Here is an 18065-nt window from a genome sequence, read left to right as displayed (position 1 = left end):
GGGTGTTTTTTGTTTGTTTGTTTTGTTGTCATATCTCGCTTCCTAAAGCAAAAAAAGCGTATAGAGGCTTCAGGCCCATAGGAGATGAGAACAAAGTAGAAGCTTTCTACAACTTTGAATGTTAAATTCAAATTTAGTGCTTCCTCGAGGGAAGGGCAGGGATTGCTACTTGGGAACGATAGCAATGAACTGGCCTCGTGGAAGATGCGTATCTGAGAGCTGGAGAGGTGAATGGATGCAGAGCGTGGGGATGGAGTGCGGAGCACGGGTTGAAGTGACCATAGTAAGGAGGAGATGGGGATTACAATACATGCTCCTATAAAACCCCCTTTCCCTATTTCCTTTTTTTCCCTGAACAACTGTGCCTAGTTTCCTTTTTATGTGCACGTGTCCAAAAACTAAGGATGTCTGAGGCTGAAAGGGGGAGGCAATTATTTTTTTTATCCTCTGAGTTTAGAACGAGTGTATTGTCTTCTCTCGTCCCTTTTCTCTCTGGTTTCCAGGCTTGCGGTGGGGTCCAGCAAGCAGTGAGGTATACCCAGTTGCTACCAAGCGTGTGTCTGTCTCCTCTCCCCTACTTTTAAAAATGAGAGTGTTGGACTGCCTGTTCTAGACGATTTGACGAACAGAAGCGCAGGGGAAACGAAACACAGGCGGTAACCGCTGTTTTAAACCCTTTTCGTTCCGTTTTCATCGCGCTGTGCCCTCACGTCCTACCTCTGGTCGCCCCTGAGCTGAGGGCTGGCGGGGTTGGCCGCTGTGGGCGGTGCTGTGGGCGGGCTGCGCGGCTCTGGCCGCGGAAGGGGGGGCCGTGAGGGGATGCCGGCCGTGAGGGGATGCCGGCCGTGAGGGGATGCCGGCCGTTCGGTGCGGCGGCAGACCGGGAGTCCGGCGGCGCGGCTGCCGCCCGCAGTTCGCTGTCTGTGAGGCGCCGCGCCGCCATTTGCCGACGGGCAGGGCCGAGGGCGACCGTTACGCCGGGCGGGGGCCGCCGCGGGAGGAGGGCGGTCCCCGCCCTGGGCCGCCGCCACGTCCCGGCCCCCTTCTCCTTGGGCCGCCCCTGGCCGGCGGGGGGTGGTCCCTGCCGCTGAGGGGAGAGGGCTGCGGCCGGGCTGCCCGGCGGCGGCCGCGTCCGGCGCCATGGGGCGGGCAGCGGCGCGGGGGGTCCGGCTGTGGGGGCTGCTGCTGGTGGTGGTGGTGCCGCTGTGGGAGGCGGTGGCGGCGGCCCCGGCTCGTCCGGCGGCGGCCCCGCTGTTGTGTAACGTGAGCCTGGACAGCCCCGCCGAGGAGCGGTGGCTGCCGGTGCTGCGGCACTTCGATCCCGCTTTCCTGCGAGCCGCCGTCGCACGGGTCATCGAGTGAGTGTGGGGCGGCGGCGGGGCCTGGCGGCCCCCCCCCTCCTCGGGGACGGGGGAGCCCGGGGCGGGGGGTGCCTGTGTGTGAAATGGCCGCGGCCGGGGTGGAGGGAGCAGCGCCGTGCCCGCCGGACCTTCCTCCCCGGTAGAACGGCGTGAGGGGCAGCCCCGGTCCCCGCCGCTCTTCCCGCGGCCGTGCCGGGAGCGGGCCTGGGACCGCTTTTCCCTTCGCCCCAGCGCCGCGGAGCCCTTGTCGTCGTCGTGTCCCCCCCCCCCCCCCCACTTCCCTCCCCGCTAGACCCGCTGCTGCGGGACCTGGACAGATTGGGCGAAGTGATGCTGCACGGCTGCTGAACTTCTCTGAACAAAAGAATTCAGGGGTTTTTTGAGTCCTAACTCACTACTACTGCATTGTGCGTACACATAGGAACCTGGCAGGTGGGCTCGGGAAGATCCCTGGTGGCAATAAAAAAATCTCACACGTAGGAAGCCTGCACCAAACGTTTAGCTCGGGTCGGGCACAGGCTTTGTGGGGAACGTGCAGAAGGTGATGAGATTTGGTGACTGATGGGATGCAGGGATGTCTGTTAACAGGCGGAGGCTGCTAATGGAGGAGCAGCATCAACTGGGACAGGCAGATCAGAGAAGTAGCAGATTTCTTGAGTATCTGATGGCCAGGCATAAGTTGCAAACCTTTACGTCTCTTTCTCAGCTAATGCCTTGAATGTATTTTGCAGTGAAAGCGTACCAAAATGGGTCCATGAAGTTATTCGGCTGATAGCAGCAGAATTGGAGTTCTTTATGCCGCAGCCCTTTGCGGGGGAAATTCTGGGAATGTGCAAAGCACTGGGAATAAGTCTTGGGGATGGAGTCCTGCTTAACTTCGCCTATGAATCTACTGCGTAAGTGTCCGGTACTTACAGAATTTGGTAGAAACGGATGTAGAGATTCATTTTAGTTCAGCATGGGAGAACGCACAAAAAGGCAGGTGAAGGCACGTGGCAGGTGATTTGCACTGTTCATTCTCGTACTGTTTATGTGTTCAGCTGGAAAGCTTCATTGTCATTAGGCAGTTTGTATCCTGAATTGAACGAGAAATACAGAACAGTATTTTTATTTGTTAATAAAGGTAATGTGTAGCTGTAATGTTTTTGTGTATGTATATCTGTATAAATATATAAAAGTATGAAAATAATTTCTGATAAAAAGGAAGGGCCATCCGTTCAAAGTATTTGGGTTCATTTATTTTCGAAGATCATGAAACATACTCTTTTGTCGTTTAAATTGTCGTACGTCACCAAAAAGGGGACTAGAAGAATTAGGTGCAATCTAATTGTTTTAACTGTTCATCTGAGATAAAATTGTTTCCAAACCATTTTCTAGGTGAATGTTCACAGTGACTGCGTAATGCAATTTTTTTATTTGTGCAGTGGAAAATGGATGTAGTATCTTCATGACAGCAAACAAAACCTCAGTGGGAAAAAATACTCTATTTCTTTTTTTTTTTTTTTTTTTTGCTCTAGAAGCATGTGCAGGAGAATAATAAACGTTCGGTGTTGCTTGTGAGGATCCTAAAAATATTTCTTTGTATAGGTTTTAATAAAAAACGGGTGCATAGAGCCGCTTGTATGTGTTTGGATTATTATTTTAAACAGATGCATACAGTCGCTTGTACATATTTTGGTTATTATTTTTCTTAACGTGTTGGTTTTGGTTTAAGTGATTTTTTTTTTTTTTAAATAAGGATTAATATTGGATAAGATAGTAATTTAAATGCTAGCTTGCTTCGTAGTTCACAGAAGACACCATTCTTAGCCCTGGTAAGGCCAATGAATTTTTAAGTTTTTCAGCTCTAAAAGATACTAAAGAAAAAACATCAACCGGGAACAAACTACTTGTCTGTAAAAAATTTTTTAACTTTACAGTTTTGAAAGACAGTGCTATGCATCACTGGAGCGACAAACTCATAGCTCCAGAGAGAATAAAGTTTTAATTCCCTGCTAATTCAATACACTTCATAAAAAAGCCTGTTTCAACAAAACTGAAATTGTTATTAAAAAAGTAATTTCAGCGCACTTCCTGTTCTAGAGAAGAGGTTAGACTATTATTGAAATGGCTGACGCTTTAACAACAACTGATGCTTTCAGTTTGAAAGGACTTTGTTTGAGCTTTTTATCTAGTTGTGGTTAAAAATATAAACGGGGTACAAATTGAAATGAAATAATCTGTAATAGTCAAAATGAAATCCAGAAAGTTTCAGAGGGATACTTTGAGGACATTTTTAGATGTCAGCTTTTCATCTCGATTTAGAAGTAAAATGAAATAATGAAATTTTGCCCAAGTGGAAGTGCTGCTTTCTACCTGGTCTGTAATATCTGTCCTGATGTGGACAGTAGTGCAGCTTTTGCCTTTCTGAGCCAGGTGGGACCTGATAAGTATTGTACAGTTTTGTATGTTAGACTCTCTGGGAAAGGACTTTTGCCTTATGGATATCGTGCATAAGTCATATAGGATGTTGTAGGGGTGTGTAGTTATGCAGAGCTTCAGTCAAACCATCCTGTTGTTGTCGTGTCCCATCCCCCCCACCCCCTTTTTTTTTTTAAACCAATTTGACATTAAAACCTGTAAGAAGTTTTATCAAAAAGCACAGGATGAGACTATTGTCTCAGGTTAGGAAGCGTAAGTGTTAACGGTACAATGCAAAATCCTATTTGTATGCTTACATTAGCAAAATACTTGCAGAAGATAAAATCAGTTATTCCTGAAACATTGACCTAGTTCAACTATAATACTGAAAGCGTTGTTATAGCTTTTTCTTAAATCGTTCTTTCTCTTTGTTGTTTTTGAAGGTTCTGTACTAGTATTGTCGCTCAGGATGACAAGGGAAACATCTACCACGGTCGGAACTTGGATTACGATTTTGTGGATATATTAAGCAAGATTACAATTGATGTACGGTTTATAAAAAGTGGGCAGGTATGATCTGTGGCTGACATGGCTGGGTGGTATTCCGTGAAGGATCGGGGGGTATGGTCGTACAGCTGCGTAGGCAGTGGGATTTGATGTAGGAATGCGCTCCCATCCTAAGTTTATGGGATTATTAGAGCACCACAGTCAGTCTAGTAATGTGGGATGAATGCTGGTTTTCTTTGTTTTCTGGACATCCAGTTTGTGGTGATAAACTGGAACAAATAGAACTGTATAATCTAGTATATCAAGGTAGTTATTTGGAAGGAGATGTTGAAAGAAGGAAATGTCATGATACTGAAAAAGAAAAGAAGTGCTAGAGAAAAGAGATCCGTTTTGGCAGGGGCCGATTCTAAGGCTTTTTTTCAAAGGCCTTGTTAATTTTCATGGCCGATGGTGTATTTTAGATGAAAATTCCCAGAAATGAACTAGTTGCTAGTGTAGCCCTCGTTAGTGTGGTTTTCTTAATATTCATAAGTCTGTTTTGCAGATGGAGAACTTTTTGTTTGTTTCTTGCTTGGCTACTTGCTAACTTGAGCAAAACTTTTATAGCAGTTAGTGATTGTTAACAAATGAAATGCAGTGAATTTTGGTCCTCAGAGTCTTTTTAATTTACTTTGCAAGTTTAATTTAAGGCAAAGTGTTTTATAGCAACTTATGTATGAAAGTCACAGAAAAAAGTACAGGGTGCTGCTTCAGAATGTTGCCTATATTTTTAGTAGTGTTCTGTTCCAGAATGCTAAAGTACTGCATGTTTCCTGGTTTCAGATAGCATATCAAGGCACCACGTTTCTTGGTTATGTAGGCTTATGGACTGGACAAAGTCCACACAAGTTCACAATCTCCGGTGATGAACGAGGTAAAATAAATCTGTCTTCCACACTTGACGTTATGTACACTATTTCAGTCGATTGTTGCCTGCTCTGGCCCTTCTCTCGCGTGCTCCCAGAGGGAAAAATACACTCTAGGTTGCCAGGAAGGAGCTGAAATTGAATGATTTCTCTGGCCCTCAGGGAGCGAAAGCACACATACTGCCAGTTTTTGGCTGCCACATAGGAGAGAGGCATTTGTTTGTCAGCACAGTGTCATTCGAGCTTGAGAAGTGTCAAAGGAGGCAGAGAACCTTGGCGAAAGCTGTAAGAGACAAAGTAATGTGGTCTGTTCAAGAGACACAATTGGAGACAGCAGAGTATGGGTTGAGAGAAAAAGATGCAGTCATGTATAGCAAAAAAACGGCTGCTTTCCTAGTTCTCTGTCCCTTCCTCTGTGTTCCATATGTCTCTGTCCCCATAAGGCAGCTTTACAGAGAGGATGGGAAGAGAAGCAAAAAACGAGAGATCTAGGGGAAAGGCAGTAGGACTTGAAAGAATGTATGGAGATACTGGAAAGGCAGCTGAGCAAAGATCTGGTAGTAGAGGAAAGTTGAGAGCCGTCACTATGAGAACTGAAACTGGACAATAGAATGGCTGGTAACAGTCAGGAAGGCAGAGGAAGGGTCACTGCCTTTTCCATCAGGGCTTGAGTTTCATAAATATTGATAGGTATGTCCAACTCAGAGCTTGGGTTTGCCTCTTCCATCCCTTCCCCCACTCTTTTTTCTTTTATTTTTATTTTTATAAGCAGCAGACACTTTTTGCTTGTGTTTATTAGCTGTTTGTTAGAACTGGAAACAATGTAGTCCTTAGAACCAACATTTAAAATAAATGTTTATTTTTCACTTGTGATTGTGGTAAGCAAGTTTTCTTTTTAATCTTTTAATTAGACAATCTTCTGCTTTCAAAATTTTTCTTAGATGTTATGCAAACACTATTCACTGTATAAATTATATACATATTCATTATCTCTTGTGAGGAGGGATTCTGCTATGGAGCACCTGCACCTTTTGATGCCTCTTTCCTTTGTTAATACTGCCTTGTTGCATTTGCTAGATTTTTTCCATAGTTTACACTCATGTATTTTTAACAGCCTGCTTCTGATGCTATTGTAGTTATTTAATCCTTTCAAAACTGGAGTGTCCTGGGCTGATACCAAGAGATGCAAACTGCTTTTAGTTCATGCTAACATCAGCTTGGAAATGAAGTCTTAAGTGTATCGAGTCTGCAAAAGGCTTGATTTAGAAAATCTTGCTGACCGAAGTCCTATGTCTGTGAACCAGACACAATTTGGGGACATAACCAGTGCCGTCCTGTTCTCCCTGCTGCTTCTCAGCAGTGTGCTTCAACCCTCAGTATAAGGATCATCTGAGACAAAGGTGAGGTGGTTTAGTCCCTGCACAAACCCATTCTGTTCTCCCGATTCTGATAGAGGATCCAAGTAGTGCAGACTTTTTTGTGTGTGACGGGCCCCTTTTGTCCATCAGGAGCTGATGTGCCATCATCCACCCGTGTGTCTCAACTTCAGTCACTTTTTAACTAGAGAGAATAGTGATTCACTCAACACGTGCTGCGCTCTTGTAAATCAGTTGTTGCTGACTGCTTGCTGCTTTATCTGTCACCATACAACTGAACTAAAAATTTGGGGAAATCAGCATGTGAACTATGGCTGGAAAGGGGGATGACTTTAAACGAGGGTGAAGGTCTATCAAGTGACAAGCATATGGTTTCTGCTGGCTTTTTTGGTTTTGCATATGAATAATTTTAAACTTGACCTTCTGTTTTTCTTGGTTCTCCTAATTTTCTCCAGTGACACAGAAACACCATCACTACCTCTTTTTTAGCTGTTTCGTGATCTCTGTGTAGTTCTTCCTGTTGTAGTATTTCAGTAAGGTGAATAATGAGGTGATTAATGCAAATATTTGAGCTGACAGCTGTAGAATATTATATCATATGAATAGATCTCCATTCCTTTTGGAAATATGTGTTACAAAGTGCTAGTCCCCGTTACAGTTACCTTTGACTCTTCATTGCTTATCATTCAGCTATGAATAGAAACGGTTTAAAAACTGAGCAGCTAGGAAGTTATCTAGATATTTACTGAGAGAAATGTGATAGTTTTTGATTGAAATCGCTAGCGCTGGCAAGTTGTGAGAGATACTGTGTGTTCTCTGTACAGTGCTGAACACTGTCGTCTTTTTTGTCCACTGTACCTCAGACTCCCTACCATTTTATGGCACCCTCTTCTGGCACTGGTCACAGGAACATTGCACCTTTCAGAAGACACCTAAAAGCTAAGATAGTGATCGCTCCTGTCATTACAGGTCTGACATGCTTTCTGGAAAGCAGGGGTGTTAGTCCAGCTGCCGTGGTCAAACTTCGGTTGGGATTATGTTGTCTATGTATTTCGCCTGGAGTTTCACCTGGTTGTTGTGCTCTTTTTTAGTCCTTCTTCTGAAATGGTGACATTTTATGCTGATAGGTGGCTGCCCTGTTTCACTGAGAATTTAGCTTTCTGTGGTACTTCAATATCCAAGTCTAATGATGCAGAAAGCTGAGCATTTGAAAGACAAATGTTGTAAAACGAGGGCTTGCCAGGGTACGTTAGCCTGATTATGCAGCACATCCTGCATATTTTATGTATAGATATCAGTAAAGTAATACTGTAGATAAGGAGCACTGTCACCATTCAGTGTTCTAAACAGTGTTGATAAGCTCAACACGATACAGAGGCTCTGACTGCTTTCAGGTGGTGCGTGCTTTGTCAGTTTGGTATAAGCTGCCTAAGTTTGATGTTTTTATGATAGTGGTATAGTTAGAAAATTAAAGAATTTTTTGCACCGCTCTTTTGTAATGCAGTAGAGGGAAAGATTGCAGAGCTAGAGATGGGACGTGGAGAAGAAAGGAAGGTAGGAGGATAGATTTCACAGAACGTACGTAACATGCATGTATAGTAATTTCTTTTTTTTTTTCTTTTTTTTTTCCCAGCGGGTGGTAGATGGTGGGAAAATGCAATAGCAGCTTTTCTGAATCGGAATTACCCTGTCAGCTGGCTTGTCAGAGATGTAAGTGCACCGAGTTATTGTCTCGTATTTCACAGTGATGTCGTTTTTACTTACAAACTCTTAGTAAATTTGATGTTCCAACTTGTAGTTTCACAGAAAATTCAATAAATTTATAAGTAAACGTATTTCATAAGAGTAGATAGGTATTGTCCCCAAATTGTGTGATGTGCATGAGAGGCAATTCCCGTCTTTCGGGGGGGGCAATCTCTAATCAATGTCAAAAGTCTTTGGGAAGCTGTGCAAAGTCTTCCTTCCTAGGGACTATTTCAGCAAGCTATGATATGTAATTTAACAAATTCAGGTAGCTGCACTCTTAGATGGTTAGTATCTGACCCAGTGGTTATTTTACACTCTGTTTGGTAGGTTACCATATTAAAAATGCAGAGTTCACTGGTGAGCGGAAGGAGTTAGAATGGTATTTTGTATGGCACATTTTATGAATATTGTGTTAGGTTGCTACTAAGATAAAACAGGTCTCCTGCTTCTCAGATTCTCGAATTACAGTAAACATCAATGGTATGGTTTGCAGGTAAACTCAATGCAGAACTGGAATGTCTACTGGAGATGTTGTTGTTCATATTTTTTGAGTTTGAGATGTAACTACTAGCTGCAGTATTGCTGTCAGAAATAATTAATTGTTCTCCAGGGCTTTCCTGTCTTTCTGAACAATTTTGTCTGATGCTTGTTCTCCACATTTGTTTTTAGTTCCTGCACAGCATTCATTTTTGAACATGTACTTCAGTAGATTGTGGCCCTATGCCTGAAAATAGTAGCTTCATTGGCTGCGGTGACTGTCAGATTATGCTAAGTTAGTCACCTGGTTATGGCAGGAGAAGTCAGGCTTGCTGTAAGAAATGCCTCTGCCTTATTCACCATTGTTACCTAACTCCTCTTAAACTACTGGCAAGACAAAGACGTGGAGTGTTTGTTGGTTTTTTCCCCTTTCATTCACTTTCATCTATCCCACTGTTCACATTGAAGGGCTTTGCTGAGGATTGAATTTGCAGAGTATGGACACGCCTCTCTCTTTTGAATGGCAGATTTTTCAGCTTTTTTCACTTTATACCATATACCTATGTGTACATACATGTGTGTCTATATGTGTATGTATATTTACTGTTTTCTCTGAATATTTGCAAAGCTGGGATTAATGAGTTCATTTACTAGTCATATGCATTTCATGTTCATATGCTAGTCAGTTTGGAAGACTATTTTCAGAGAAGTATTTTAAAGCAGCACTTTATAGTCAGTTGTCATTTTCAAAAAAGCCAGACCTTTGCTTCTTTTTAAGATGTTTTTGTGCTTGACCATGGTCCGTGATCTTTGTTTCACTGCAATCTCCTTTTTGCGTTAGACCCTGAGCAGAGCAGAGGACTTTCAGTCAGCTGTTCTCAGACTAGCTGGCATCCCCATCATTGCTGAAGTTTACTATATTGTAGGAGGTGTATCACCCAAAGAAGGCATGGTCATAACGAGGAATAGAAGAGGGCCAGCAGATCTCTGGCCTCTCGATCCTTTAAGTGGAGCGTAAGTAGAAAAAAAATGTTTTGTTTTTTCATATTCCCTCCTGAGCAATGGGCAGGGTTGGGTTAGTGACGCAACTTTCTTGAGAGATCCAGGGCATCTCTTACTAATGCTTACAGCCAGACCAGGGGAAGCTTGAAAGCCTCTGAAAGGAACCCCAGTTCCTTCTCTTTGAGAAGAAATCACACCACCTTGTTCAGGTTGGGGCAGTCCAGAGAGTCAAGGGTGGAAAAAGCATCTGTATGTGTTTATTTTTTTAGCCAGATTTCAAAGGAGACAAGACTTCAGGAGTTTTCCTGTCTGTCTGCCAAGTATTGCACCGGTAAATTCAGCAATTCCAAATTAGTTTTGACCCTATGTGATAGAAGGGTTGAAGGCTCAAAAATAACTGTTCCTATCAATTCTGTGAAATCAGCAGCTTAATATATGAAGGATATCCTAAATCATTGCCCCACGGTGAAAAATGGCACTTAATGCATACAGTCAGGCAGTAAGTACTGGCTTGGCAACAGCCAGATGGCTTCTTGGCTCTGTGTACTCCAAACTGAATGCTGCAGGCTGCATCGTACCATACCCATAATCTTTTCTCTGATCATCTCTTTAAAGGTCTGATCTTGCTTTTATTGTTGTCAGTAGTAGTTCTGTCACTGATGCTGGCAGGAGTTCAGAGGTCGCTCCTTTTTCATTTGTGTTCAGTGGTTCATGGTAAAGGCTGCTATGTGTATCAACATAGGGTCCCTTGGGCTTGCAAGAGTCATAGAAAAGAGGCTTCTGAGGGAGGTTTTTTCCTTTTGGCAATACAAAGATGCTGATTCTTGGCCTTTATTAATTAACTAATGATTCGCCTTTTGTTTGTGTGTTGTGTTATAGGTGGTTTCGTGTGGAGACAAACTATGACCATTGGACTACCCCTCCTCCTTTTGACGATCGAAGGTAAATTTAGTTTGGAGCTCTGTGGTGAGCTAACACTTTGATTTTGAAAAAGCTGAGAGACTTGGGTGTTTTCTTCTCTGAGCAGGTGTTAGCTCGTTGAGCAGGCAGCTTGTTCAGTATCTGTAGGGCCACTCAAAAGGGAACAGATCAGGTAAGGAGTGATACTCACATATGCCAGAGGAGAGTCTGTGTGGCATTGAATGGCATAAAAGATGAGAAATTGCAAGGATAAGGCAGGAACAAAAAATTTCTTTATAAAGCAAAGTTTAGTAAAAGTTAAAGGATTTAGACTGACAGTGAAAAAGTATTTGATGGTGCTCGGAAGGTGCTCGCAGACATCTTACAATCTTTAGGCTGTGTAGTTTGCAAAAAGCTGTTGGCAGATTTCTTGTTGGTCTGTTCTCTATGGTGTATTAATAGAGCAGCTTCAGGAATGTGAGACTAGATTCAGTCACACAGAACTCTGGATTATTTTAGGCCAAAGCAAGCATTTCAATGTAATGGCATTTAGTGAGATACTTTTCACATTGGTGCTTTGTAGCCTTTGGAACAGTAAAGTGCGTTTAATGATACTGCATTGTTTTCCTGCAGAACTGCAGCCATCAAAGCTCTCAATGCTACCGGACAGCAGAACATCAATTTTGATACGCTCTTTAAGGTATTTCTTTTAAATTCTGCATTGTGACTGTGATTTAAAGTTCTTTTTCAAAGCAGAAGTGCAGTTGCATTTTTGTCAGTGATTTAAAAGCTGTGCAAGGAAGGCATACTGAAAAAGGTGTGCTGCACAACCATCTCTGGAGAGCTTAAGACTTATAAGTTTGTTAAAATATTTCTGAACTCCCTTGCATAGGCATTTTGTAATAGTCTGCCAATCCAAGTGGAAAGTGCTAGAGGTGAATCCCATCATCATCGTCTTTGTGCAGTTCCTTATTTCAAGCACAATTATAAATATTACAGCAGGCAGATAAAAGTGTTAGACACGAGTGATATTTACCAGTTAGTTTTGAGAACTTACATGTTGTGTATTTCAGAGGGCTTTTTAAAAATACTTTTGTAAAAAGGTCTGATGCTTAAAAAAAAAAAAGGGGGCAAGAGAAATCCTTGACTTTGCATTATTCCTTTTCATAACTTCATCCTACTGCTGTTTCTAAATAGCCTTTTAATTCCCTCTTCATTTACCAAAATGACAACTCTTCAAACTTTCTGTACAGGTGTTGTCAGTGAAGCCAGTCTTAAACAAGTAAGTATTAGATTTAGAGATGTTAATCAGTGCCTCCCGCCACGCCTCAGACCACTTAAAAGTCAATCGCAAACTTCCTTAGGATCTTCCTATGTGTCTGTCTGAATATCTTGCGGTTTCCCAGCTTAGATTTCTGCTTGTGCACGTGGCAGTCTGTTTTCACTTCCACAGCACTCTTCCTCTTTGGTCTGCCACTCTAGCCAAGAAACTACACTTCGTCAGGCTCAGTCTGGTAGTGGGAAGTTGCTTTGTATTAGTGAAACAAATGACTGCTTAGAGGAGCAGCTGGACTTTCTGCCAAGTCATTTGTGCCTTTCACTTTTGGAACCTTTGGATTTGTGTTAACACTGAAACTGGCTTTCTCTGGAGTTTCTGATGTAGCTCTGCTTGATGTGTAAAAAGGAGAAAAATAGTAAATGGGGACATAGTTTTTAGGTGCCATTTGCTGGATTTTTAAGAGAGATTAATTTCAGTATACCATTATTGTTCCACAGATTGCACCTTTGCAGGCTAGCTTGTTTTGTTTAACTTTTATGTGGAGCTCAGTCTATTCTCTAGACCAGTCATTCGCATTAGAGCTTGGCAATGGCTTCTTCAAAATTAGTACCAGGACTTCCTCTCCTCTGTCTTACCAATGTGAGGAAATTTGGAAAGAGAAGATTATATCTGTGTGACTGCTAAGATTACTGATACTAATTTTTTAACACAGTGATCAAATGGATGTTGAAGTACAGTTCCTTTGCTGTACTAAGGGGGGGGGGGGGAGGGGGATGCTGCCATCAGCCTTCATTTTTATCAGTCTCTCCCACTTTTTCTCACCCTTCTGTACCTAAGCAGAACATGTGTTTCCACTAAAACTTATTTTGCTGCTTTGCTAGTTTTATAAATCAATCGTCTTGCCTTTGGAATGTCACTCACTCACTTTTCCTCTTTCCCTACCAGTAACACAGTGTATACCACAGTAATGAGCGCTGCACTTCCAGATAAGTACCAGACATGGATCAGAACTGTGGAGTGAAGCGGTGTAAGTAGCGTGCTGGTACTCCTAGTTACTTGTACTCAAATAAAAATTTCAGCTGAAGAGTCATTGAGGGACAAAGCACACCAGTGGCACTCAGGTGACCTAGTCGGAATTCCTGATTCTCCCCTTGGTTTGCTTATTGACCTTGGGTAAATACCTTCCCTTGTTGTTCCAGAGATAGAGTTAAGTATTGACTTTCTTTGCAAAACTCGTGGAGATTATCTTAGGAAAAGTGCTTTATCAGAGAGGAAGGGGTGGGTGTTGTTGAGACCTAAAGGTAGAGGTTCCTTCTGTGAACATTTAGGTATTATTTTTACTAGTCCCACTTCTGCGATACGTTTCGCATGTCTCCAGGTGGTTGACTATGACAGGAAGCCCCACCAGAGCGAACTGCATCCCAGCAGGACTGGGGGTTGGTGCACTTGGCACCAAGAAAGATCAAGCTGAATTTGCAACAGCCGCTCACAGGCGACTGAACATTAGCATCTGTTGAGGGTTTTGTCCTGTGAACTTGCAGAAAAAGTCAAAGTGCTTGAACATAAAAGATGCCTCAGGTGGTAGCTTTAGTGTGTTCAGAGAAAGATACTAAGTTATATTTATTTCTATTCCAAGAAACTCTGGTTGCATGGTCTCAGCAGGAGCACAAGCTGCATTCCAGTTTGAATAGGTTCTTAAACTCTTACTAGTGTTGTATTTGTAGCAGTTACAGTGGACATTTGATTTTAGCACGAGTAATTCCTTTCTTTTAGAGATTCTGAAGAGTTTGTTTGTTTCTTAGCTCCACACAAACCTGTGCTCTCTTATTTATCTATTTATCTATCTTTTTATTTCAACAGACAAAATGAGTGAAAAGCTGAAGCTTTCCAAGACCGGCACATGCTTTTAAAATCAGTCTCACAAGCAGTAGAGTTGTTTTGGCTTATTAATTATGTGAACCACTCAGGAAATAATAACAACTTGTTAATTCTTTGAAGTGTTGCAGATGCTACTGTTAATGAACTGTAATGGAAGTTTGATTTTTGTTGTAATTATGTTGATGTCCTAGCAGATGTTGATGGCTAAAAATTGCTTTTACTGTTTTTGGAAAGAGCTGTGCAATTTGAATGTACTTATGTGCTGACTAATAAATAAAAATTTCATATATTTTGCATGGCCTGTAGATCTGACTTAAGTGAATAAAAATATGCAGCTGATGGCTTGATTTATGAAGACTTGTGGTGTTATTCCTAATGTCATCGTGCTTTTCACTGATCTGTGAGGGTCTTGCGATCATGAGCAGGGTCAGATGCAGCAGTTAGCTGCGTGCATAGCTGTACACTACGGTGATTATATTCATCAAAAATCAGGAGGTGTGATAATACAGACTTTTCCCCCAACAGATGAGAGAAGCTTGTGATGGGATAGCAGTGAGGTTAGAAAGGGGATGGTTTTCCTTTTCTATATTTTAAAGTTGTCTTCAATAGAAAGTTTACAACTAATTTCTATAGCGCTGAGGAGTGGGGTTATTTATTTCTCGGGTTGTGCTGTGACCGCATGTTGAATTCAGGCACTTCTTGGGAGCACCCCAGAAATACTGAAGGGTTTAACGAGTAGAGACCAGTGGATACCTTCACGTAAAGCTTAGAAGTCCCATTCTCCACTGGACAAAATTCCTGCTAATGCCAGTGAGAATTTTACCTGAGAGAAGAAGGTGTGATCAGAGTGTTAGGTCAGAGCACCACTTCCACATACGTGCAATGTCACCTCCAGTATTTGTGCACCAGTTATGCAAAGCGTTCCTGAGAGAGCTTTCTGGAGATGTGGGCCCTTTATCTCCTTGTGCTGAGTCTGGCTAAGTGTTAATAACCTACTTACCTGCATCCTCTACTACTGCCTGGATAAATGTGCTGCAAGCTTTGCCTTGACCCAGTTTGTACAACGATGTTAGCAGTCGTATGCCCGAATGATAAATTTGAAAACCAGAGTGTTCCGGGAGGAAGATTTAAATAACAGCATTCACAATATCCTTGAGATTTCAGAATGACATTGCTTTAATTCACAGAGCAGGCACTGAATCCTGATCCCAGCAGGTTTTCTTTATGTAACAGCCACCCACAAGTAAAGACAAAAGGATCCTTACAGGTGTAACTTTGCATAGTCACCTTGACCTTGGCAGCGTTAGGCTGATTATCTTCTGGCAGTGGTGCGCCCAGGCTCTCAGTGGTATATGAATTCAATCAAATGTATTTGTTTCCATGTGCACAAATGAGTCTGGAGCGTATAAATACTTGGTATCCATAAATATTTGGGAAACAATTGTCTGCTCCTGTTGTTTTTGTGTCTTATCAGCTGTTCAGAACTTGCTCGGGCCCAGCCACAGAGCAGTTTATGGAAATGTAGGGTTTTCTGAGATTTAAACAAGAAAGGGAACTAGATTTGAAGAAGTCTGATTTTATTTTGTTTTGCTTTTTTTCTTTTGAATTATTTTATTGAAGAAAACCTTGCATTTCATCCGTTTATAAACTTTCAGACAGCCTCATTGCCAACAAAATATAGCCTTTATGCCAGCTTGAATACTTTTTTTGCTAACCAAAAGGATACATAACTTTATGGTCTTAGTTTAATGACAAGCTAAAATACAAACACTGAGAAAGTGGTAAATGACATGTCTTACAAAGTAGATGATTTAACCTGTGAAATGTGTTTAGCTGCTTTTGTGTAAGAATTTAAAGTTGATAAAAATGCAGAGAGACAGGATTGTTAATACTTTAAATAAAACCATCTTAACAATGCTGGAAACATTAAAATGTTGCAGTGATTGTTTTAGGAGGGTTTGGGTGTTTTGTGGGATCTTGTTTGTTTTTTAAAAAAGGAGGGTAATTTGTAGTTATTTAAATTGCTTGCTGATCGTTCTTCTGTTTGAGATTTCATCTGCTTTGTGTGTCCACTTTTTAGAGACTGGGAAGTAAAATAGCTTTTCTGCTTTCTCAAGCCCAGTCAGATTCATGACTTAGAATTGTTAAGCAATTAAATAGAACTAAGTTAAATACATTATCATTGCTCCTTCCATCCTTTTGTTTCTGCAGTACAGATTCCCTAGCTACAAAGCCCAAAAGATTTTTCTGCCCAACATAGGGAATGCACGAAACCTTTAATTCTTTTTCCTCCAGAAGTTTGCATTTAGCAAAATGCAACTTGAAAGTGTGTAAACACCGACTCTTAGCATGAGAGAGGCCAAGGTACTGTATTTCTCATTCATAATCCTCTTCAGTAATCCTAATCCATTTCAGATCTGTAGCCTTTCTTAACCATCACATGGGAGAGGATTCTTAAGGCTGCTCAAAACAACTGTGCAGTAAATATATCGAAGGGTCTGCACTTGCTGCAGAACAGCACACGCATTCTATACCGCGGGTGCCGAAAGACATGGCACTTTCTGCTGCATGCCTGAGGGAACAGCTTACTTGATTATTTAGATTCTGAGGAGGAGTTTCTGAATCTGTTATTGAGCAACTAACTTCAGAGATTATTGATCACTTTGGGTACTGAATAGAAACAAAAATTTAAGAAGTGGAGAGCTTCTGTTGTATTTATCTTAATAAATCCATGTTAGAAATCGGTGGTAAGGTAAGTTGCGTTTTCCTTTTTATTTCTCTGTAGCAATGTGTTGTGTTCAGAAGTAATTACTCAGCACCCAGAGTTTGAGGTGAAATATCCTTTTTGTACGTCAAGCTGTATAAAACTGCCGTTGTGAGTTTTCTATCTTAAATTCTCCTTTTTGGCACTGCAGTAACTGTGCAGGTGCAGAGGTCAGTGCATGTATAAAACAAAACAAGCTTCACCATCTCATTTCCAGCTACGAAACGTGCCGAGTCTGATGTACACGTGGGATATACATAGGTATTTACTCTAGGAGAGCAAGGCAGGATCATCACTTGCCCTAGCGCTAGCTACCATTTTTATTCTTGGGAGAAGTATTTGATTTTTTTTTTTTAATTCATCTGTAGCTCTTAAACAAACTGTTGGTGTTTTTCTTTTAGCAGAACTTCAAATTTCTGTTCCCCTCAGACATGTCTCTTTCAGCTTTTCTCCTAGTAGACTTTCAGAAAGTGTTGTATCCTCTGATTGCCTTCTATATTCTACTCATCTCTTCTCTCAGTTGTTTATCTATAAAATTGACAAGTTAGTGGGGATTCAGTTGTGCACATAACATGTGAAGTGTGTCATCTTTCCTAGGAGCCCTGTTGTTCTGGAGTTAGCTTCGCATTCACTTCAGCATTCCTTGCAGGCGGCCTTCAATTCATGTGCGCAGAGCACCAAATTCTGTACAGATCTGTAATGTGGAGAAGCTCAGTGATGTGACAGAGTGTGTAGGATTTGATTAAAAATGCTGTCACTTGCTTTGGTTTTGAAGGAGTTAAAATAATTTTTACAGTAAGCTAGGAAATTTACCTAGGCTTTTGTTGTTCTTGTTTTGGGGTGGTTGACACAAATGGATTTGTGCAAGTTTTCCTTTAATGAGTTTTATGTGGTATTGTAGGGTAGTATTAAACAAATTGGCAGCTTGTGTTTTAAGTGTCGCAAAAATGAGTATATTATCCCTTGGCTTGGGAGGTGTGTGTGGAGCGCGGCTGTTAAATGTTTCTCCTGCCTTTAGAACGCTATCTCCGGTGGAACAGGGAACATGCACCTTTCCTGTGTGTCTGTGGTCTTCTTCTGAGGCACTGAACTTGATTGTTCTGTTAGTTGTCTATGTCCACATGTGGTTCCTGAGTCCACGCTTTTTTTGGTGGTGGTTTAGTTCTGCCCTGGCGTAAGTGCATACAGCGGGTTTTATCAACTTGCTTTACTTACAGCATGCATGTTTGCTAGCAGATGCTCTATGCAGCGGCGCGTACCAGGGGAGAGCCTCATATGGATGTATTGCATCTTCTCAGAAGGCGTGAGGAAAGCCTGTTTTAGAGGCCTTTTAGCTGCACCAGAGAAAATGTAAACATCTCTGCCAGAGGGGAACAGTGGCCAAGAGCAATATGAGAAAGGAGCAGTTTGTAGCTGACTATTTCCTAGCTGCATCATTTTGTCTCACCTGGTTGTTTAATACAGCTTATA

The 18065-nt window shown here is 42.0% G+C and overlaps 1 protein-coding gene across 2 annotated transcripts; it reads left to right on the top strand.

Annotated features, from left to right (window-relative positions):
• Positions 1-1050: 1050 nt before the first annotated feature.
• NAAA (N-acylethanolamine acid amidase) lies at positions 1051-14178 on the top strand. 2 transcript variants are annotated; one of them, XM_075039114.1, is made up of 11 exons: positions 1051-1358; positions 2093-2257; positions 4205-4331; positions 5091-5181; positions 8183-8259; positions 9614-9786; positions 10654-10716; positions 11308-11374; positions 11928-11956; positions 12899-12978; positions 13814-14178. In XM_075039114.1, the coding sequence occupies exons 1-10, from the start codon at positions 1141-1143 to the stop codon at positions 12972-12974; spliced, it is 1086 nt and encodes a 361-aa protein (XP_074895215.1). In that variant the 5' UTR covers positions 1051-1140; the 3' UTR covers positions 12975-12978; positions 13814-14178. The 2 variants fall into 2 exon arrangements, with proteins under 2 accessions (XP_074895215.1, XP_074895223.1); XM_075039122.1 differs by lacking the exons at positions 11928-11956; positions 13814-14178 and having other exon boundaries at positions 12899-12980.
• The last annotated feature ends 3887 nt before the right edge of the window (positions 14179-18065 follow it).

The sequence above is a fragment of the Buteo buteo genome, chromosome 1 (assembly GCF_964188355.1).
Source record: "Buteo buteo chromosome 1, bButBut1.hap1.1, whole genome shotgun sequence".
Classification (NCBI taxonomy): domain Eukaryota; kingdom Metazoa; phylum Chordata; class Aves; order Accipitriformes; family Accipitridae; genus Buteo; species Buteo buteo.
This window is presented reverse-complemented; position numbering and strand designations above follow the sequence as displayed.